The 22,700-nt window shown below is 39.5% G+C and overlaps 1 protein-coding gene across 4 annotated transcripts in view; it reads right to left on the bottom strand.

Annotated features, from left to right (window-relative positions):
* Window positions 1-17,752, bottom strand: part of ANXA7 (annexin A7) — a 53,079-nt gene extending 35,327 nt beyond the window's left edge. Inside the window, exons 1-6 of one of the 4 annotated variants that reach the window (XM_047826244.1) lie at window positions 17,664-17,683; window positions 12,403-12,431; window positions 6,885-6,939; window positions 4,688-4,892; window positions 3,677-3,790; window positions 2,601-2,665 (exon numbers count right to left, since the gene is read on the bottom strand). In XM_047826244.1, the coding sequence (XP_047682200.1) occupies window positions 2,601-2,665; window positions 3,677-3,790; window positions 4,688-4,892; window positions 6,885-6,938 (438 nt within the window). In that variant the 5' untranslated portion in view covers window position 6,939; window positions 12,403-12,431; window positions 17,664-17,683. Of the gene's footprint in view, window positions 1-2,600; window positions 2,666-3,676; window positions 3,791-4,687; window positions 4,893-6,884; window positions 6,940-12,402; window positions 12,432-16,276; window positions 16,300-17,663 lie in introns of those variants that run through there. The other 3 variants (XM_047826243.1, XM_047826245.1, XR_007145486.1) reach the window with 3 other exon arrangements.
* Window positions 17,753-22,700: the final 4,948 nt, after the last annotated feature.

The following is a 22,700-nucleotide window of genomic DNA, read 5'->3' on the forward strand; positions in this document are numbered from 1 at the left end:
AAAAAAAATTCTACTTGTAGCTTTACATGAGCTTTATGGTACCGAGAAACTAAGATTTCCTTCATTAAAATCCTAAGTAGGGCAAAAGCCTTTGTTTACAATACACTGGACTAGACAGTAAGAGAAACTAATCCTCAAAATCTATGATTTGATGATCCTCATCTTCTGTCATCCTCTTCTTTTTTGATTTTTTAAATGTTTATTCATTTTTGAGAGACAGAACACAGAATGAGTTGGGGAAAGGCAGAGAGAGAGAGAGAGAGAGAGAGAGAGAGAGAGAGAGAGGAGAGAGAGAATCCAAAGCAGGCTCCAGGCTCTGAGCTGTCAGCACAGAGCCCGATGCCGGGCTCGAACTCACTGATGGTGAGATCATGACCTGAGCTGAAGTTGGACACTCAACCAACTGAGCCACCCAGGCGTCCCATCTCTTCTTTCTTAAAAAACAAACAAAAACTACTCATTTTTCATCTTTAGGAAAAAATGGATTTGTTTCATTCTTTGTTGAAAGTCTAAGTTTGCAATGAATCTTTATCAAAAATACTGTCATCTTCCAGGCACTATATTGAATTAAAAGATATCAGGGTCCATGTTCCAGAGGTCAAAACTCAAGATTTCTCAGCACAACAAAGCCCACACTGCAATCAAAAGTTCTACCCTTTGACACCCATTTGATACCAACCTTCCTACTGGAAAACAAAATGGAGTCAATCAGGGAAGTCACCTGTCCCAAATGCCCAACCAAGACAAAAATTTTCATCTTCCTACACACATTATATACTCACACACACCATCCACCAGAGGACTTTCAGTGATAGGAAGCTTACTCCTCTCAAGGGAGCCTGTTCCATTTCCATCTAAAAGATCTTCCAAAATTTACCACTCTGTTAAGTTCCACTTATTGGTTTTAGTTCTATCTTAAGGTAGTAATTGTTACACATGAGTTGCATGTGTATGTATATTTCATTTTTAGTGTTTTAGGTTTGAAAATTTTTTAACTTTTTTTTTTTTTTTTACTTTACAGCCAAGTTAGTTAGCATACAGTACAACCATGATCTCAGGAGTAGATTCCTTAATGCCCTCTACCCATTTAGCCCATTCCCCTCCCACAACCCCTCCAGCAATCCTCTGTTTGTTCCCTATATTTAAGTCTCTTGTTTTTGTCCCTCTCCCTGTTATTATATTATTTTTGCTTCCCTTCCTTATGTTCATCTGTTTTGTATCTTAAAGTCCTCATATGAGTGAAGTCATATATTTGTCTTTCTCTGACTAATTTCACTTAGCACAATACCCTCTAATTCCATCCACGTAGTTGCAAATGACATGAAAATCTTTTTTTATACTTAGTCATAAAATCCATGTCTCTCAAACTATGTGCATGCTTAAGCTAAAATAAAATAAAAATTCTCATACATGATTAAAATAACTATAGATATATAATATGATTAACAATCAACTTCAACAATAAAAAAAAAGATTGAAGGCAATTCCCTATGTGCTTTGGAGGAACATCATTTATAGTACCAGCAAAGCAGCATTATGTAACAGGGAGACCATTGGTCTGGGAGTCAGAAGAACTAGAGCTAGTCTCAGCTTAGTCTTTTACTAGGTGTGTGGTCTTGGACAAATTTCTTAATCTGGAACTCAAATTCCTCAAATCAAGAAAGTAAGCCAGAAAATAGCTAAAGTGTTTCTCTTTCAATACTTTAATCCCTCTCCCATCTCAGCTTTAAAAAAGCTTGGTAATGCTAGATCTTTATAATTAAAGAGGATGGAAATAAATAAGAAAATCAAGCTAAAGATAAGCATAAAAGCATACTGCTTGTGTTCCTTATAACTTGCATAAGATATAAAATTAAACTTAATATTAAAATAAGGGGCTATACAGAGATGAGACAAACATTTGATACATAGGAGACCTAGGGCTATTGAGAAATCAATTCAACAAATATTAATTGACTACTATGGTTAAAGCCCTACCAAGCACTACAGGGACATAATGGTAAGACAGATACAGTGGAATCCTTGAGGAAGGTGTGAGAGACCAATACACAAGAAATCAGAAAGTAAAGAAGGTACATACAGGCACATACAGTAATTAGTAAACACTAGAAAACCTTACTCACTTCAGTGTTATAATCCAAAGAAACAGGAGAGAAAACAGGATAGGAAGGAAAAGATTCTGTATTGATCTGAAAAAAGAGTGGAAAGTTATAAAGGTAAAAATAGAAAACAAAACGACACTTTATCAAAAACTGCCCAAAACAGCAATTACTCAGTCACTCAAGTTCATATTTGTTAACTACCAGTGAGGGAAGAACTAAAACCAATGCCAAGAACCCAAATGAATCTCTGTGAAAAAGTTAGGAGTATCATCACCTGTGAGAAGGGACCTATGCTTGTCTTATTAAAGTCATCAGAACACCACTTAAAGCAGATGGACCAAAGACAGCATCAAGTCTACCAGACGCAAAGAGCAGAATCTTAAGTGACTATAACAGACCATATCCTCTGCTTCAGGGAAATGTCAGCAAAGCAGTGGTGCCCTTCTTTGGCGTTATCCAATTAAATTGGACTAAATTTAAAAATAGGAGCAGAAATACCTGACTTGGGTAAGGACCTTGTCCTCCAGGATATTGAGAAGGCATCTGTCCTCCAGGAAAGCCACCTACATGTTAAAAAAAAAAAAGTACAGTAAACAGATCTCATAGGATTTAACTTTTCAAAACAGCATTGACTATTATGAATATAGAAACATGAGAACATTCACACCATGTTATTCAGTACGGTTATTTTTTAAGATTATAATTCACTAAACCTAAAACCAACTTTGGTCACAGGAACCTTTTAAAATATTCCACGTCCTACACAGTTTCCTAACAAATAATACGTTTTTTGTTTTTTTTTTTTTTAATACTTGAACCAAACTAAATTCTGATTCCATCTAGAAAGGATGCCAGGGCATAGTTCTGAGGGTTTAGGAGTGGTATAGGTGTGAGCTGGGAAGCTCCTGAAGGTTTCGGTTTTTTGGCTTTGGAACAGATTTTTTGTAACTCAAAGTGGGTCCTTATTTCCATCTTACTGATTAAACTTTTCCATCAAATTAATGCATTTCATGAAATCATGCATTTCATTTTATTTATTTTTTACCATTTTATTTGAGTTTTTAAATTTACATCCAAGTTAGTTAGCATATAGTGCACAATGATTTCAGGAGTAAATTCCTTAATTCCCCTTACTCATTTAGCCCAACACCCCCCCACAACCCCTCCAGCAACCCTCTGTTTGTTCTCCGTATTTAAGAGTCTCTCATGTTTTGTCCCCCTCCCTGTTTTTATAATATTTTTGCTTCCCTTCCCTTCCCTTATGTTCATCTGTTTTGTATCTTAAAGTCTTCATATGAGTGAAGTCATGTATTTGTCTTTCTCTAATTTGGCTTAGCATAATACCCTCTAGTTTCAGCCACGTAGTTGCAAATGAAACCATGTGTTTTAAACTATTTCTCTCTTTCTCTCTCTGCCCCATCCCCCCACTCATGAACACTAAAATTAAAAAAAAAAAAAAATTATAAAAGTACTTAGTATAAAGTTTACTAAAGACTATCCCAAACATAACTAAGTTCTCTCAGTGGCAACTGAAAATTTTAAGTAGCACACTATTGTTTTTCTCTGGTACCTACCAGGTAGTGGGACCTGTGGTAGACCACCACCGTAAGACTGTGAGGGTGGCTGTGGATAGCTGGAAAAGCCTGCTCCACCTGGTGGGGGGGCTCCAAACCCTTGGCCTGGAGGAACTAGAATAAAAGAATAAATACAGTGACAGTTCTCATGATTGAAGAGTAAACTTTAGGAAAATATCTACTAATATCCACTAAGAAAAGTGGAAAAAATATGCAATTAATGCTATAACAGCAGTCTCTTTTGGTCTAAATTCAACTTATCAACTCTTTTCCGTTCTGAAACAAATTAAAAAATTTTTACTTCATTCACCTTACTAAATAACTTATAGTAACAAAAATGCTAAGCTTTTTGGCCTTCAGACAAAGCTGTCCTAAAGGTCACAATTATGCTAAGTGAAATATCATAATCAATTCTTAAGATTACAAATAATCAAGTAAACTGCTATATATTGGTCCTTTATTACCATGAGATTTATTCTAATTCTTTTCACAACAGAATTTTTTTTTAAATATTTTTTTTTTTCAACGTTTATTTATTTTTGGGACAGAGAGAGACAGAGCATGAACGGGGGAGGGGCAGAGAGAGAGGGAGACACAGAATCGGAAACAGGCTCCAGGCTCTGAGCCATCAGCCCAGAGCCCGACGCGGGGCTCGAACTCACGGACCGCGAGATCGTGACCTGGCTGAAGTCGGACGCTTAACCGACTGCGCCACCCAGGCGCCCCTCACAACAGAATTTTTGAGAATGTTTCCAGCTTTCATGCCCCCAAGAACCTTCATCTTGCCAGCTAGATTTATGGTTTTTGGTAGAGAGTAGGCTAAGAGCATCTCTGACCTCATATAAAACAAGCAAGAATGAAATGGATGAGGGAGGGAGGGAGGGAGGGAGGGAGGGAGGGAGGGAGAGGGAGGGAGAGAGAGAGAGAGAGAGAGAGAGAGAGAGAGAGAGAGAGAAGGAAAAATGATACAGCAATCCCAAATCATCACTAATGCCACAACCCACTACTCACCTCCAGGATAGGATGGAGCTCCCCCTGGTGGTGGGGCACCAGGATAGCCTCCAGGGGTTGGATAGCCTGCAGTGGCAGGGTAGCCTCCAGCTCCTGGATAGCCACTACTTGGGGCTGGTGGGTAGGCACCTCCTCCCACTGGAGGAAAGCCAGTAGGATAAGGATACTGACCCGGAGGGGGAAAAGTTGACTCCTGACCTGCAGGCTGACAAACCAGAAAACTTTTCATATGAATGTGACCAAAACAAACAAACAAAACAAACAAACAAACAAACAAACAAACTGAAATAACTGTTAAGGTCTAAATTTTCTTTTACATAGTAAAAGTCACATTAAAAGTCTTGGTATCTTGTACTAGTTTACCTGTATGCTAGTTTGTCAAAACACTTGCTTTTCAGAACTCAGTTACATTCAATTCTACCTGTGTCGGGCAAGAGGGATCTGTTTCTCTATTTGGGAGTAAGAACGAGACTCTTCAGAAACCTCAAGGCTTCAGGAAAAACTATCAAAGCTCATTAGTTCCTTCATTTTCCTAATACCTGGAAATATTAGAAAGACATATAGCTCTCTACCCTAAAGAGAATTCCTGGCTCTCTTGCGACACACCTGGACCTGTTACATAGTAGGAACAAAAAAGTGACCTGAGTTACCATGGGGTGTGACATTTGGAGCCCAGTTCAGACTAGAAAATGTCTAAGAGTGGCAGAGATTGTTACACGTTCACTAAACTTTCTCGCCTGGCCACAAAGCTAGACTACCTTTCCCAGACCCCTTTGCAGTTAAAGTAGGACCATATGACTGAACACTGGTGAATGAACAGAGACAGAAGTGATGTACACCACTTCCAATCTGGCCCCTAAAAACCTCCTGCCCAATCCTACACACTCTCTCTTCCTCTTTCCCTTTATCTGCCAGCTGGAAGCAGAGAATCCAGTGGAGGAATCCAAGACACTAGAGGATGATAAAGCCAACATGTGGAAGGAGCCTAGTAACCTGAAAGACTACATGGAATAAAGCCTCCTTGATACCCCACCCCACCACCCACCTGCCACTGACTTCTAGGAGACTAAAGAAAACAAGTTTTGGGGCGCCTGGGTGGCGCAGTCGGTTAAGCGTCCGACTTCAGCCAGGTCACGATCTCGCGGTCCGTGAGTTCGAGCCCCGCGTCAGGCTCTGGGCTGATGGCTCAGAGCCTGGAGCCTGTTTCCGATTCTGTGTCTCCCTCTCTCTGCCCCTCCCCCGTTCATGCTCTGTCTCTCTCTGTCCCAAAAATAATAAAAAACGTTGAAAAAAAAAATTAAAGAAAACAAGTTTTTATTGTGTTAAGTCACTTGGATGTTGGGGTTGTCTGTTTCAGAAATTAGTCTATAATAACTGAAATGGTAACCAGAGTCCAGTTGAGTATATAGGGACCTAGGAACATATTCATAATTCTCTTCTCTCCTATGATAAATTCAGGAGAGCTATATATTCATTTTACATAAGGATACTTACATTAACATTAATCTGCATAGACCTCTCTATTCTCCCATTGTTAGAAAGAAGCCCTATACATTTATGAATATAAAACTGAAATGCATAATTCTTACTTAAATGCCTCAGCTAGGAGTTTAGTCCTCATAGTATAGACATCAACAAGGCAGAACTTAGTAGCACATTTAAAAAATGTACTCCAAATACTAAAAGTGTCAGAACTGCAAATACAGGGACCTCTAATCCACTGCAATTTGTCATCTCTGAGTCAAGCCCTTAATTATTTTAAACCTTCTAATACAAAGGTTAAAAACCAGTGACTCATGGGATGGATTTAGCTTACATACATATTTTATTGGCCATACAACATTTAACATTAAAAAAAATTAATTTCCCATTTTAAAAAATTGGGGCAATTTCACATCAAATCCGTATTTCTGGCTTTACTTGAAGAAATGGAATATCTAGCAACATTGAGTCTGCATTGCAGCATGGCGACATTGGGCTGAAGCTGAGTAGCTGCTGGCTTTCCATAAATGAGGCAAGTACATTCTCGTTCCCTCCCACCTCCTGCCTTCACACACTTATTCTACTCGGTATCTCTGGGCAACTGAGTTTATGACCCCTGTTCTAGCATATGTGTAAGATCTGTCATGGGCTAGTCCTATACAACACCTGTTCCAAGTACATGAGCTATTTTACTATTATAAGTGGCAATACTTACAGGATATCCAGGGAAAGGTGGGTAGCCTGTTGGGGGATAGCCTGGGTATGACATTCTGTAACAATAAAAAATGTCCTCTGTAATTTTTTATAAGGGTTAAGTCCTTAGAAGATACATATCATCAAGGGTTTTATACAAAATCTATCTTCTTTCAAGAGTCTGTCAGGTATTCAACATGTGAATATTAGAGGTATAAGCAAAGTTTATAAAATACTTTTTCATCTCCCCATTCATACCAACGGAGTCAGCATAGCATAGTAAATGTTCCAACTTCATCCTCCCCATACAATTTTTGTCATATCTTAATACTACCAGCACTATTATTTATGGAATATTTATGGAATATCTATAAGCCAATTAATTTTTCACTTAAATCTATTTTATATCACTTCCATATGTGGAAAACTTGCAATAGTTTCTGGCCACAAAGAGAAGGTAACATTAAAATGTAAAGATTAAAATAAATGCTTTCCAAATGCCATAGAAATCCCTTTATTTGGTGATATAACATTATGGGAAACAATGGTTAAGAGTTAACATTCATATCCACATACACCTTCTTTATAAACTTTTGATTAAGTTTCAAACTTAAAAGTAAAGAGTATAAGAAACCCCAAAGACTCAACACTCAGCTCTAGTAATTACGAATTCACGGCCAATTTTGTTTTTTCAATACACTCATTCATTCCCCATCACTCCACTGGATTATTTTGAAGCAAATCTCAGACATTCTACCATTTTAGCCTATACATACTTCAGTATATATCTCTAAAAACATTTTTTCTTAACAGGACTATTTTAAAAATATAACCATAATATCAATGTGTCAGTGTTCAAATTTCTAATTATCTTTTAAATATTTATTGCTTTTTATTTTGTACTTGTTTATTATAGAAAACCTGAAAGATTTTAGAAAGAACAGTGTTAGATTGAACTACGTGGCATTAATGAAATTCAACCGTTTTAATATACAAATTTCTTGTGGCTCAACTTAATATAATGTTCAGATAACTTCATGTTCAGTTTCAACAACTGTCAAGTCACAGGTAATCCTAGTTCATTTGTACCCCAACCACTATCCTTCCTAGATCATTTAAAGCAAATCCCCAAACATATCCCTTTACTCACAAGTATGTCAATATACTATCTGTAAAAAGAGAAGGACTCTTTTAAAACATAGTCATTTACCAATATTGTATCTTAAAAATTTAATAATTTTCTAATATCATCAAGTATCCAGTGTTCAAATTTGCCCAAATATCTCAAAATATTTTTTACAATTTGGCTGTTCAAATCAGTATACAACTATGGTCCATATATTCTAGTGACTTGGTGTGTCTCTTAAATGTCTCTAGTCTATAAGCCTCCTCTCTCATTTTTTTCAGTGCAGTTTATTTGTTGAAGGAACCAGAGAATTTGTCCTGAAATATCCCTCTATCTGGATTTGCCAACTGATTCTCCATAATAATCTTTAAAAGTTATTTCCTAAAAATTTATAGTCAGATCTAGAAGCTTGATCAGATTCAGATTCCTTTTTTGGCACAAATACTCAAAAATACTGTTTTGTTTCTGTCAGAAAACACCTAATGATCAGATGTCCCTCTTTTTTGTGGCTGATAATCAATGTGTGGATCTAATTCTATCATTTTTTCTTCATTATCTGGAATCAAGAAATTTCCCTTTAGCAACTGTATGGTTTTCCTGAAATAGTTATATAGACTGTACTTTTTCTCTTCATTTACCAGTTTTCAAAATGAATTGGTTCCATAGCATAACAAGATGACTAATAAATTTTGAAGTATCAATATGAATTCAAGAACATAAACATATCTGATATATTTCAATCCATTGCAGTTATTATTCTTATTAATGTTCAATTTCTCCCATCTTTGGCCAAGCAGAGCTTTTTTTTTTTTTTTCAAGTAGGCACCACACCCAGCACAGATCCCAACATGGGACTTGAACTCACGACCCTGAGATCAAAACCTGAGCTGAGATCAAGAGTCAGATGCTTAACTGACTGAGGCACCCAAGCCCCTAAGGGAAGCCTTTAATATTGCCTGACACATTGTTTTGACACAATCTCCCAGACATTTTGGGTAACTTCCTTGCCATTTTATATCACATGATATTCCAGGCTCATTTTGTATTTTTCTTGCCTCAGACCTAGTCTACTCTCCAAGGAGCCCTGATCAGTTCTCATGGTAAATGACTGATGTTTAGAAATTACAACCAGAGTACTAGCAATGTTTACTGCTAGTAGTTGATCATTGTTTCTCTACGCCTTTTCAGTATGGGACAGGGTAATATTAAAAAAAAAAAAAAAAATTCATATTGATATTTCAAGTTCAATTTTAGAATTATAGTGTTTTTAATTTAACATTTTATATTTATATATATTTTCCCTTACACTGAACCTCTTAGTTCCTAATGACATTAACATACTACCTACTTTATCCTACTGTATAAATTCTATATAAACTCATAAGAGTTTCGGAATAATAATAACTAGTATGCTGAATAACTGCTTTCCAATAGATATTCCTGGATTTTGAGTATCATCTTATCTTGCAAAAATGATGTGATTAAATTACAGACTTTGGGGGAGATTATCTAGAGTATCTAGGTGGGCCCTAAATGTAATATGTATCCTTGTAAAAAGGAGGCAGAGGGAATTGAGCAGAAGGGAAGGCAATGTGACTATGGAGGCAGATACTGGAAAACACTGGCAGCCATCAGAAACTGGAAGAGGCAAGGAATAGATTCTTCCCTAGAGCCTCCTGGAGAGTGCAACCTTACTAACACCTCAACTTCAGCCCAGAGACACTGATTTAGGACTTTTGGCTTTCAGCAGCCACAGGAAATTAATACAAATACCCATATTGCTACAACATGATTGCTAAAAACAATTAAAAATTCTTTTTTGCAGGGCACCTGGGTGGTACAGTCGGTTAAGTGTCTGACTCCTGATCTCAGCTCAGGTCATGATCTCACAGTTCACTGAGTTCGAGCCCTGCATAGGGCTCTGCACTGATGGCATGGAGCCTGCTTGCGATTCTGTTTCTGCTTCTCTCTGCCTCCCACCTCCCCGCTTGTGCACATGTCTTTCTCCCTCTCTCAAAATAAACTTAAAATTTTTTTTTTTGCAATTTGGGGTGGGGGTGTCTCTGGGTGTCTTAGTCCATATGGGCTGCTATAACAAAACACCTGAAATTTTATTGCTTACGATCCAGGGGCTGGAAGTCAAAGATCAAACCGCCAACATGATCAAATTCTCTGGTGAGGGCCTTCTTCCTGGTTCATAGCTGGTGCTTTCTCCCTATGTCCTGACGTGGCAGAAGGGGAAGGGATCCTTCTGGAGCCTCATTTATAAGGCATTAATCCCATTCATAAGGGCTCTGCCTTCATTACATTAACACTTCCCAAAGGCCTCACCTCCAAATACTGTCATCTTTAGGGGAAACACATTCAGAGCATTACACTGGGATACACCCCACTATGAATGCACAGTCAAATTACTGTGTTTTAGGGGCGCCTGGGTGGCGCAGTCGGTTAAGCGTCCGACTTCAGCCAGGTCACGATCTCGCGGTCCGGGAGTTCGAGCCCCGCGTCGGGCTCTGGGCTGATGGCTCAGAGCGTGGAGCCTGTTTCCGATTCTGTGTCTCCCTTTCTCTCTGCCCCTCCCCCGTTCATGCTCTGTCTCTCTCTGTCCCAAAAATAAATAAACGTTGAAAAAAAATTAAAAAAAAAAAAACAAATTACTGTGTTTTAAAGATAGTTAAAATGATTCCTATAGAGTTAGGCTACCAATGTGATACCTATTTGGTCCACCTGTTTCACTGTGCTTTTAATTTTTAAAGATTACTTTGGGGGCACCTGGCTGGCTCAGTCAGTAGAGCATGCCACTCTTGACCTCAGGGCCGATCATTCAAGCCCCACAGTGGGTATGGAGCCTATCCAAAAAAAAAAAAAAAAAAAAAAAAAATTTTAAGTTTCAGTTTATAATTGCATAAAATATTTTCTTGGTCCCAAGTCAAATCAATAAAACAAGATATATTCAGAAAGATATTAGCTTCTATCCCTGCTCATTCCCTCGTCCTATATGTAACCATTATTTTTATGGCTTATACATCTATTGTGTTTTTTAAGCTGATATGTATATATTTATATCCCCATTCCTTTCTTAGATAAAATTTAGCCAATACATACACTGTTTCTTCACTTGGCTTTTTTCTTTTATTAGAGACCACTCATAGCAGTATAGATAGTCTTCATTCCTTTTTACAACTACATAGTATTCCACTTTGTGGACTTTCCATAGTTTACTTAATAGCAAACATCTGAGTTGTTTCTAGTCTTTTACAAACAGTGCTACAACGAATAGCCTTGTGTAAGTATCTCTCTACATATTTTGCCAATATTTGCCAATATATTTATTTATCCAATTTTATTAGACTGATTTTGTCTTTTAACGGTTTATTTATTTTTGAGAGAGAAAAAGAGATAAGAGTGGGAGAGGGGCAGAGACAGAGGGGGACAGAGAATCTGAAGCTGGCTCTGAGCTGATAGCGGACAGCCCAATGTGGGGCTCAAACTAATAAACTATGAGATCATGACCTGAGTCAAAGTCGGATGCTTAACCAACTGAGCCACCCGGGCACCCAAGACTTAGACTAATTTTAAAATTAGTATACATTCTCTAATTGGGGGAAAAGAAAATAAGGTGGGGTGGCAGAATGCAGCCAATCTGGGATTAAAGAGGCAATCATACATTACCTATTCTCTGATAATATATGGTAATCAAGATTTGATAGTATTCTGATCAGCAAACATGACAGGGGAAATATCTTTTGCAAACTGCAGTCTGCACCAGAGAGTTTGAAAGTTATTTTCTTCAAAAGGAACTCATTTCTATTTGGAAATGCAAACAATAACTTGAAAATCTGATGATGTTAAGAAATTATTACATCTTTAGGTCTGATAATGGTATTATGATTTTTGTAAAGCATCTGCTTTTTTAGAGATATACACTGAATATTTATAGACAAAATATGTCTGGGAATCACTTCAAAATCATATAAAAGGGTTATGCAGGAGTATAGATGAAACTAGATAAGTTGATTATTTATACAAGTATGTGGATATTCAATACACTCTTCTGTCCAGTTGTGCATTTAAAATTTTTCCATAATAAAGTTTTTGGTTTTTTTAGAAGACCGTTCATGTAGGGGTACCTCGGGGGCTCAGTCGTTAAGCCTCCAACTTCGGCTCAGGTCATGATCTCACAGTTCGTGAGTTCAAGCCCCACGTCAGGCTGTGCTGACAGCTCAGAGACTGGAGCATGCTTCAGATTCTGTGTCTCCCTCTCTCTCTGTCCCTCCCCCACTAGCGCTCTCTCTCTCTCTCAAAAATAAATAAACATTATAAAAAATTTTAAAGACCACTCATGTAAAACAAATGCAGCCAACGTGAACCCAAAAACCACAAATATATACGCATATATGTATAGTGTAAGTACCTTTTGCAATTGAAGAAAACACTACCAACCTAAAAGAAATGCAAATAAATAAGGGGAAAACAAATATTCAAAACAATACCATTTCATAGCCTGATCATATCTAAAAAACTGGGGCACATGGGTGACTTAACCATAAGCATCTGACTCTTGCTTTCAGCTCAGGTCATGATCCCACAGTGTGTGGGATTAAACCCCATGTCGGGCTCTGCACTGACAGTGAGGAAGGTGCTTGGGATTCTCTGTCTCCCTCTCCCTCTGCCACTCCCCCACTCATGTGCATGCACAAGCTTTCTTTCTCTCTCTAAATAAATAAATAATCTTAAAAAAAAAAAGATTCATTCATGTTGTCACAAATTGCAAGATTTCCTTCTTAAAAAAATATCTAGGGGTGCCTGGATGGCTCGGTCAGTTAAGCATCTGACTCTTGGTTTCGGTTCAGGTCATGATCTCAGAGTTCTTAAGCTCGAGCCCCACACCGGGCTCTGTGGTGACAGCTCGAAGCCTGCTTGGGATTTTCTGTCTCTCTCTCTCTCTGCCCCTCCCCTACTTGTGCTCCCCCCCCCTCAAAATAAATAAATAAATATTTATTTATATCTAAAAAACTATTGGTCAAATATAATAATATACCTGGCAAATACATCTATATAAAATCATTTATTTAGCATCTACCATAAAACACTGTACTAAGATTGGAGACTAACAGAATTACCAAAGGTTTAAACTAAGTTTTAAATGGTGATGGATAGGGGCACCTGGGTGGCACAGTCAGTTAAGCATCCAACTCTTGCTTTGGGCTAAGGTCATGATCTTATAGTTTGTGAGTTCGAGCCTTGCATCGGGCTCTGCTCTGACAGCATGGAGCCTGCCTGGGATTCTCTCTCTTCCCCTATCTCTGCCCCTCCTTGCTCTCAAAATAAATAAACTTTAAATAAATAAATAAATAAATAAATAAATAAATAAATAAAATGGTGATGATACATTGGTAGGGAAGCTGAACAGCAATGTTATATGCAAGGCAAAAGATAGTATATAATTTAAGATAGACAATCATCAAAACACAATGAAACATAGACTAAGAGGCCAGTTAAGAGGCCTTCGGTATTGGTCTGGAATTAAATATTCATCATTCTCCACCAGATCAATCCTAATATCCCATACCTAACCAAGAAAATATCTTAACTATAGAGAACAAAATGATGGTTACTGGAGGGGAGTTGAGTGGATGGATGGGTTAAATAGGTGATGGGTACTGCAGAGGGCACTTGTGATGAGCACCAGGTACTGTGATGAATCTCTAAATTCTACACCTGAAATTAATATTGCACTATACGTTGATTAGCTGGAATTTAAATAAAAACTTGGAAAAAGAAAAATAAATAAATAAATAAAAACTTGGGAAAAAATCCTGTATCTGTCACTAGTACCACTACTTAAATTACCTATTACTAAGTACAGTAAGTAACCCAACACTTTTCTTTTTTTCCTTTGCAATGCCTCTCCTATTCTACCCATCATTTCTATTCTCATGGCCATATCCTTACACCAGGTTTTCATCATTGATGCCTATTTTAGTAAAATTACTTTTCTATTTATCTTGCATATACTCTCACAGTTATAATTTCCTGGGCACCATCACTAGATGAATTTTCCTAAAATGCTCCTCTTTCAGCATATCACTCTTCAGGTCAAACCTCCTCAAAGACTACTGCTAGAGTATCACACGAAAATGTATAGGCCTGAAATTCAGTTCTCCTTAGTACTGGCTCTAATTTATCTATTCATTTTATCTCTTAACAATACCTAACCTCCAATGAGACATCTCTACCACTTAAACCATTCCCAATGTGCCTTTGGTTAAGCCACTGTTATTAAATGACTTGGCCCTCATGCCTGGGTTCGCTCACCTTTCCTGACTTATCCAGCTCAAATCTTCTGTCCCTTTTTTTAATGTGTATTTATTTTTGAGACAGAGTGCAAGTAAGGGAGGGGCAGAGAGGGAGACACAGAATCTGAAGAAGGCTCCAGGCGCTGAGCTGCCAGCACACAGCCTGATGTGGGGCTCAAACTCAAGAGCCATGAGATCATGACCTGAGCCAAAGTCAGACACTCAACCAACTGAGCCACCCAGGTGCCTCTAATCTCTCCCTTCTTTGAACAATGTACAAGATAAAGTAGTACTTCTTAAACTTCATTATGTATGTAAATGACCTGAGGATCTTGTTAAAATGCAGACTCTGTTTCAGTAGTTCTGAGATGGGGCATGAGATTCTGCATTTCTTTTTTTTTTTTTTTACTTTTTTTTTTTTTAACGTTTTTATTTTTGAGACAGAGACAGACAGAGCATGAACGGGGGAGGGTCAGAGAGAGAGAGGGAGACACAGAATCTGAAACAGGCTCCAGGCTCTGAGCTGTCAGCACAGAGCCTGACACGGGGCTTGAACTCACAAACCGTGAGATCATGACCTGAGCCGAAGTCAGACGCTTAACTGACTGAGCCACCCAGGCGCCCCAAGATTCTGCATTTCTAACTAGGCTTTTCAGGTGATAGTGATGCTGCTGGTCTCTGAATCATATTTTGGTACCAGAATATTTTGGTATTTCTGGATCTACCAAATAATTTGCACACTTTTCAATGTGTTTTGGCTCTTCTCCCCATTATGGCTGTAAACGATTATCCATTTCTTTTACATCAAGACCCTAAACAAATCCAATTCAACATAATGAAATCCCATTATGTAATAAGTACTGTCCTAGGTGCTGATAGAAAGATGAGGGAGAAAAGCATCCTGCCTTTTGAGTACACAGTATATTGGGGCACCTGAGTGGCTCAGCTAGTTGAGCAGCCGACTTTGGGTCAGGTTATGATCTCACAGTTCCGTGAGTTCAAGCCCCAAATTGGGCTCACTGCTCTCAGCTCAGATCCTGCTTCAGATCCTCTTCACTTCCCCCCTCTGCCCCTCCCCTGCTCGTGTGCTCTAAAATGAACATTAAAAATAAATAAAGTGAATACACAGTACAGGAAAATGAGATAATAAATTTAAGTTATTGTAGTGTTCTTTATAACATAAGCACAAGAAGCTAAAAACACCAAATTGAGAATGAATAGGCATATAATGAGTCAAAGTTACAATAATAAAGATAATAAGAGACTGATCCAGTCAGTTCTAAAACAATCATTTGGAATCCAAAGACCCAGTTGTAAAAATAGGAACAGGAGTATGGTTGGTATAAGGAGTAAAAGAGGGACAACAGCATCTTAGAAATAATCAGATGGACCAAGGGCAAAAGAGGTCAGTGTCAAAAGAAAGGGGGAAAAATCTGATAATAGTTTATGAGAAAATTAATAATTTTAAAGGCAACAAGTAGTTACGGTAACAAAGACTACATAAGTAACTTAAATTTCTAAATCTCAAGAACTGTCCCAGTGACAAAATCCCATTTCTACATTATTTTTCTTTTTTAGTACTTATTTTGCGAGAGCGTGCACGAAAGCAGGGGAAGGGCAGAGAGAGAGAATCCCAAGAGAACCTGACTTGGAGCTCGAACTCACAAACCTTCAGATGATGGCCTAAGCCAAAATCAAGAGTCAGACAGGAGCACCTGGGTGGCTCAGTTGGTTGGGTGTCTGACTTTAGCTCAGGCCATGATCTCATGGTTTATGAGTCTGAGCCCGGTGTCAGGCTCTGTGCTGACAGCTCAGAGCCTGGAGCCTGCTTCAGATTCTGTCTCCTTCTCTCTCTCTCTCTGCTCCTCCCCCACTCACACTCTGGGTCTCTCTCTCAAAATAAATACTCATTTAAAAAAAAAAAAAGAGTCAGGCACTTAACTGACTGAGCCACCTAGGCACCCCATGGAAACTTAATTTTCAACGTACCTTTACCCCTTTTGGAGTCGTGCATGTATCATCTATTCAAAAGCTAGATTTAAAAAGCTTTTGTAAAAACTTAAACCCTATGGTGACTCAACAAATTACTCATTTTGCCCAAGGAATGGTAAACAAGAGTTCTTACTTCCTTTTTATCATTCTCCACCAGCAACTACTTTTAAAAGACTAGAAATCATTCTTGGTTCTCCAGACCATCTCCACCCAGTGAGTCAGCTACTAAAAGGGGTGGGTCTCACTACAGGAGTCTCAAGATGGCATCAAGCCCAGGAACACAAGAGGCAGCTGTTGCAGATTTGTGAAACAAATACAGAACAGGAAGGGCAAATGAAGATGGCCAACAGGAGATACTACAATTTTCCAAAACTTGCCTCTTGGTCGGGAAGGACTAATTAAATCAGTCAGCAAGGGCCACTGGATATAGAACTAGAGTCATGGCCAACCATGACTTCCTGGACAAGGTAGGCAGCCATCACCAGTGAGGAATAAAAAGCAGCTTAAGTTTGAAGTAGCTAAAATTCTCTCTTCTACCGATCTAGTGCTTGAGACTCCTTACCTGCCTGAAAGGTGACTCATGAAGCTCTAATTAGGACAGATTACTTTATCAGATCAGCTCCCCACCTGATAGAAGATACTAGCGAGTTTAAAGGTTGGACGACTTTTCGTTTGTCACTTTATGGTGGACATCAGCCATCTCCCTATGTATGGGAAGTGTTGGCTCAGGACGGGCTATTAATCAGCATACTTGATGCTGTTCAGGGAATAGAAATCAAATCTGGAAAGCTATTTCCTAGAATAGCTTCCAAGTATTATAAACCCGAGCCAATGTTCAATTTTAGGCGTAGGCCCTGTCCTACGGTTCACTAAGCACAGTACAAATTTCCCAAGTTTCCCTAAATTTGCTGTGTCACCGCAAAGTCTAGTCACTAGCCAGACAGCTTTCGGTATTTCTCGCTGGCTTTCCTACTCAGCCTTCCTTGAGGTGGCTTCAGCAGGGTCATCCTCTGGCTTCCCTCCCTCCACCTGTAGTCACCTGCCTGCGTGCAGGGTGTCACTAGTCCCTCTAATCTCGGGACAGCCGAGTGGCACAGAGGACGGTGAAAGGTCCTCCCGTCTTCCCGCCAGGCTGGCTGGCTGGCCGCCTAGCCTATCCCACCCCAAAGCGCCTCCGCCCGAACACCCCACCGGGCAGCCCAGGTCCGGAGACAGAGACGCCGAGACGCCCGCCACCCGGGAGGCCCACAAGCACCCCCACCGAGCCCTACCGCGGGGATACACGCGGGACCCCGCCACCTCCCGCACGGCAAGCCCCAGAGCTGGCCTGACCGACGTGACCCGGGGGACAGGGGCAGGAAGGGTAGAGGGCGCCATCGCTCACCTGACCCCGGGGAGCAGCGTTACAGCCCAACACTGGTCGCCAGCAAGATGGAGCCGGGGGCGGGGCCAGGAAGGCGGAGCGCAGCGGCCACCGCCCCAGCCCGTTAGGGGAGCTGCGGCGGCCGGGAACGCCCCCGGAGCAGGAGGGGCGGTGCCTCGGCTCAGCCTGGCTCGCGCTTTCGCTTAGTCCGCGCCTCCCAGCTCCACCTGCGGGAAAAGACGCTCCCTTCAGGTGGACTAGCCGGTTTTATCACTTTTCTCGGTCCCAAGGACCATCCCCAATCCCATTGGCGCTTTCTCAAATCACAGCAGTTTTGAGGAATCCCGGAGCCTTTTCAGTGACGGGCGGCTGAGAAGGGCCGCGACTGGGAGGCCAGGTGCAGCCTCTCCGCTTCTGATATACCGTCCTCCCTGGGACCTTCTAAGGATAAAGACCGTGTCTTTCATTAGATCCCTATGAAATCAATTAATATTTATTGGGGATTCTGTCTAGATAGAACTCGAGATATATTAATCAAAACAACTCCAGATGGGTTGTTAGGTGATTCTAGACTACCCTCACACTAGAGCCCTAACATCTAACACAAATACTCGCATTAAACATTTGAGGTGATTTCAAGGGCTCAGACCAATATCTTAAACTCATTAAGCAAGTTTATTCCCGATGCAAAACCAGTCAGTTACCTTTCACAGTGGTTCGCAAAGTATGGTCCCTACACCAGTAGCAGTAAACTTCTTAGAAATGCAGATTTGGGGCTCCACCTTAGATCTACTGAATCAGACTCTTAAGAGCAGAGCCCAGCAATTTGTTTAACAAGCCCTCCAGGTGGGCACCCTTAAGTTTGAGCACCATCAACTTACTACTCTTCAGGCTTTTCTACCCAAAAGCTTCCTCATAAGAGTGGGATAGGGTGAATTAAATTTTAAGTGGGAACAGCAAAATATACTTAGCCCCAAAACATCAGTGAAGTGAGGTCCTTGAGGAAGGTCACTGCCAAATTTAAACAAAACTGCACAACACTCTGGGTATCCAGCATTCATTCCCCAGTTCCTATCAGTCTCCCTACTTGACAAATAATGGGCCTCTCTGTCCAATCTGCCCACATAGACATCCAGATTTTAAGTGTTCCCTAAGAAGACGGTCCTTGATTTTTTTTTTTTTTTTTTAATATTTATTTTGAGAGCGAGAGAGAGCACACAAACAGGGAAGGAGCAGAGAGAGAATCCCAAAGAGACTCTATGTTACCAGTGCAGAGCCTGATACAGGGCTCCAGCTCATGAACTGTGAGATCATGACCTGAGCCAAAACTAAGAGTTGGGCACTTATACCGACTGAGACACCCAGGTGCCCCAGACTGTCTGTACTCTTCTTTGTCCCACACTATTCCCATGATGATTTCATCCCCACCTCTCCTTCTGCCTTAACTATCACCCTAAGAGGATATTTTTCAAATCTACTTACAGCCCATTTTCCTGAGCTATAAGCCCAAATATCCAATAGCCTGTTCAGACCCTACCACATTTCTCACTTCATCCTTTCAACTTGTCCTTCCTTCCTGACACACAGTACCTCTAGGATCAAAGAGCTCTTCCTCATACTTCCTCTGCCTAGAAAGTACTACCTGCCTTTTAACAATTATTAATCTATTAAGATTCAATTCAAAGATCGTATGCCTCCTTCCTGCTTCAAGAAACTTCCTGACCTCATCCTTTTCCTTACTTTCCCTTAGGTAAGCAATTACTCCCTTTTTTGTGCCCAAATAGACCTTATCTAGATGTCCACTGTGATACATTGAACAGCAGAGTCACAGCATGAGCATGTAATTTACTTGTATTCAACCACATAAACTTAACAAAAACAAGTGCCCCATCTGGCTCAGTTGGAAGAGCAAGTGACTCTTGATCTTGGGGTTTAAGTTCAAAACCTGTTGGGTGTAGAGATTACCTAAAAATATAATCTTAAAAAAAATTAGCAACAATGAAACAACTCTGAAGGTCATTATAGGGACCAGAGTTCATGTGAAATAGGGGCCAGTATGCTTCCCCTAATGTGAACATTCCACTGTGTAGAGTCTAATATTTAAATAAATTTTTTGTACAGTTAAAGCAGTAATTTTTGTCTCCCAGGAGACATTTGGCAATGTCTGGAGACGTTTTTGATTGTCACAACCAGAGGAGGCAAGGTGTTACCAATATCTAATGGGTAGAGATCAGGGATACTACTAAACATTCTACAATGTACTAGGCAGCCCCCTTCAACAAAGGATTATTCCATCCCAAAAGTCAATAGTGCTGAGATTAAGAAACTCTTGAACTAAAATGTTTTTTCTAAAGAATAAATTGGGTCATGTCATTCCCTTGATTATAAAACCCGAACTCTTGGCCATGGTCCGAAACGCCCTATATAGTCTGGCCCCTGCCTACCTCTCTGATCTCATCCGTCTTCAACTTCTTTCTCAATCATTAAACTCTGGTCAAAGTGGCCTTATGTCCAGGAAAACATACCAGGTTTGTGCACAAACACATCAGAGATTCTTACGATCTTCACACTTATTGCTTCTACTAGGAATGTTCTCCACTGCATCATCTCAAATGTCATCCATCTCCTCAGAGAGGTGGGTATTCCCTGAACATTGTGGCATTAGTAGTCACCATTGCCACCAACACCACCATCAGTTACCCACTGTTATATTTTCTTTGTATGACTTAAAAGAATCTGAAATTTTGTATGTCTATCGTTTGCCCTCCCTACTAGAATGTAAGCTCATTGAGAATAGGAATATCTCTAGAGTCTAGTAATACATGTTCAATAAATATTTGACTACAACAGGGCTCTCCAAACCCAAGCCAACATTTGATCTGGTGATCAAATAAGCAGAGATTAATGTCCAAAACTAGAGGAAAAAATGGCTCTGATAGACCTGCTGAGATGAGGATGAGGCAGAATCCAATGTAGTGCTATTCTAAGGGATTTTCAATACAGTTTTAAAAATGCAAATTTGGGAGGCTCCTGGGAGGCTCAGTTGGTTGAGTGTCCAACTCTTGATTTCAGCTCAGGTCATGATCTCACCCTTCATGCAATCAAGCACCGTGCCAGGCTCACTCTGACCAGCATGGAGTCTGCTTAGAATTCTCTCTCTCTCTCCCTTGCTCTCTGTCCCTCCCCCGCTAGCATGCACACTTGCTTGCTCACTTTCTCAAAGTAAATACATTTTTTAAAATGCAATTTTTTTTCATTTCATTTGCTGAGTTAGAAAATACAACTCTATTATATTGCTCTTGTTTATGTCAGTCTTCTATTAAACTGTAAACACTCTAAGGGCAGAAGCCATTTTAGATTTCTCAGCATTTAGTATGAAGCTAGGCATTTAGACTTTTATGCACTATCACCACCAGCTAGTAAGTTGGAAATTTTTGTCTCATTTATTACTGTGTGGTTTCTGTCTCCTGAGGTGATTCTGATAGACATAACACACTTCATCCATCACCATCAGTAACCAAACCCTATAGATTTTACTTTCATGCTTTATCTATAAAATGTCACTATTTACTTGTTAGAAATTACCTCTTCCTTTCCATGCCTACTATCACCTCAGCTGGCACCTGCGTTATCTCCTCTCATGATGTATCCAACTGGTTTTTCCTTGTCAAATCAGTACTCATACAGTATTGCTAACTCAATCTGTTTGTTACTGTGTAAAATTAAAGTGGTATGGATTCAACAATGGCTACCATTTATTAAGTATGAACCATGTGCTAGGGCATTGTGTTAAGCACTTAACAAATTTTTTATATTCTCTAAGATTAAAAAAATGCTTTTGGTAACAGCTTTATGAAGATATAATTCGCTCATGTAAAGTGTCCAATTCAATGGTTTCTAATATATTCGCAGAGCTGTACCATCACCACAATCAATTTTAGAACATTTATATCACCCGCAAAATAAAATCCATACCTTTTAGCCATTACCCCGATACCCTCATCCTGCTCATCTGTATGCTGCCACTAATCTACTTTGTCTTCATAGATTTGACTACTCTAGACATTTCTTATAAATGCACTCACATACCATACGGTCTTTGTGACTTTCACTTAACATGAACATCAATGAACATGTTTTCAAGGTTCATCTACATTGTAGCATGAATAAGTACTTCATTCCTTTCTAAGCCCAAACATTTCATTACATGGACACACATTTTATTTACCCATTCATAAATTGATGGACATTTGGATTTTTATCTTTTGGCTATTATGAGTAATGCTGCTATGGCAGTTTGTATACATGGTTTCATTTCTCATGGGTACATACCAAGGAGCAGAATTACAGGATCAAATGGTAACTCAAAATTTAACTTCTTGGGGAGTTACTGCCAGACTGTTTTCCAAAATAGCTGCACCATTTTGTATCCCCACCATAAGTGTATAAGGGTTACAATTTCTCTACATCACAATACTTGTTATTTTTCTTTTTTATTACTGCCATTCTAGTGGATGAAGTGCCATTTCATTATGGTTTTGACTTGTATTTCCTGATAACTAAAGATGTTAAGCATATTTTCATGTGTTTACAGATCATTTGTATATATTCTTTGGAGAAATATTTATTTGGATCATTTGTCCATTTTTTGGTCCATTTTTTTAAAAAAATTTTTTGAGGGGGGGAGGGAGAGAGAGAGAGAGAGAGAGAGAGAGAGAAAGGCAGGGGAGGGGAGGGGCAGAAAGAGAGGGAGACTGGGGACCCAAAGCAGGCTCCACGCTGATAGCAGAGAGCCCAAAGCAGGGCTCAAACTCATGAACCGTGAGATCATGACCTGAGCCAAAGTCAGACACTTAACCCACTGAGCCACCTAGGTGCCCCTGCCCATTTTTTAATTGGGTTATTTGTTCTTTTATTGAGTTGTAACGTTTCTTTATATATATTCTGGATATTAGTCCATTATCAGATATATGATTTATGAATATTTTCTCCCATTCTTTAGACTTTTTTGATGGTGCCTTTTTCACTAGTTTTTAATTTTAATAAAGTCCAATTTAT

Source organism: Prionailurus viverrinus, chromosome D2, assembly GCF_022837055.1.
Source record: "Prionailurus viverrinus isolate Anna chromosome D2, UM_Priviv_1.0, whole genome shotgun sequence".
Classification (NCBI taxonomy): domain Eukaryota; kingdom Metazoa; phylum Chordata; class Mammalia; order Carnivora; family Felidae; genus Prionailurus; species Prionailurus viverrinus.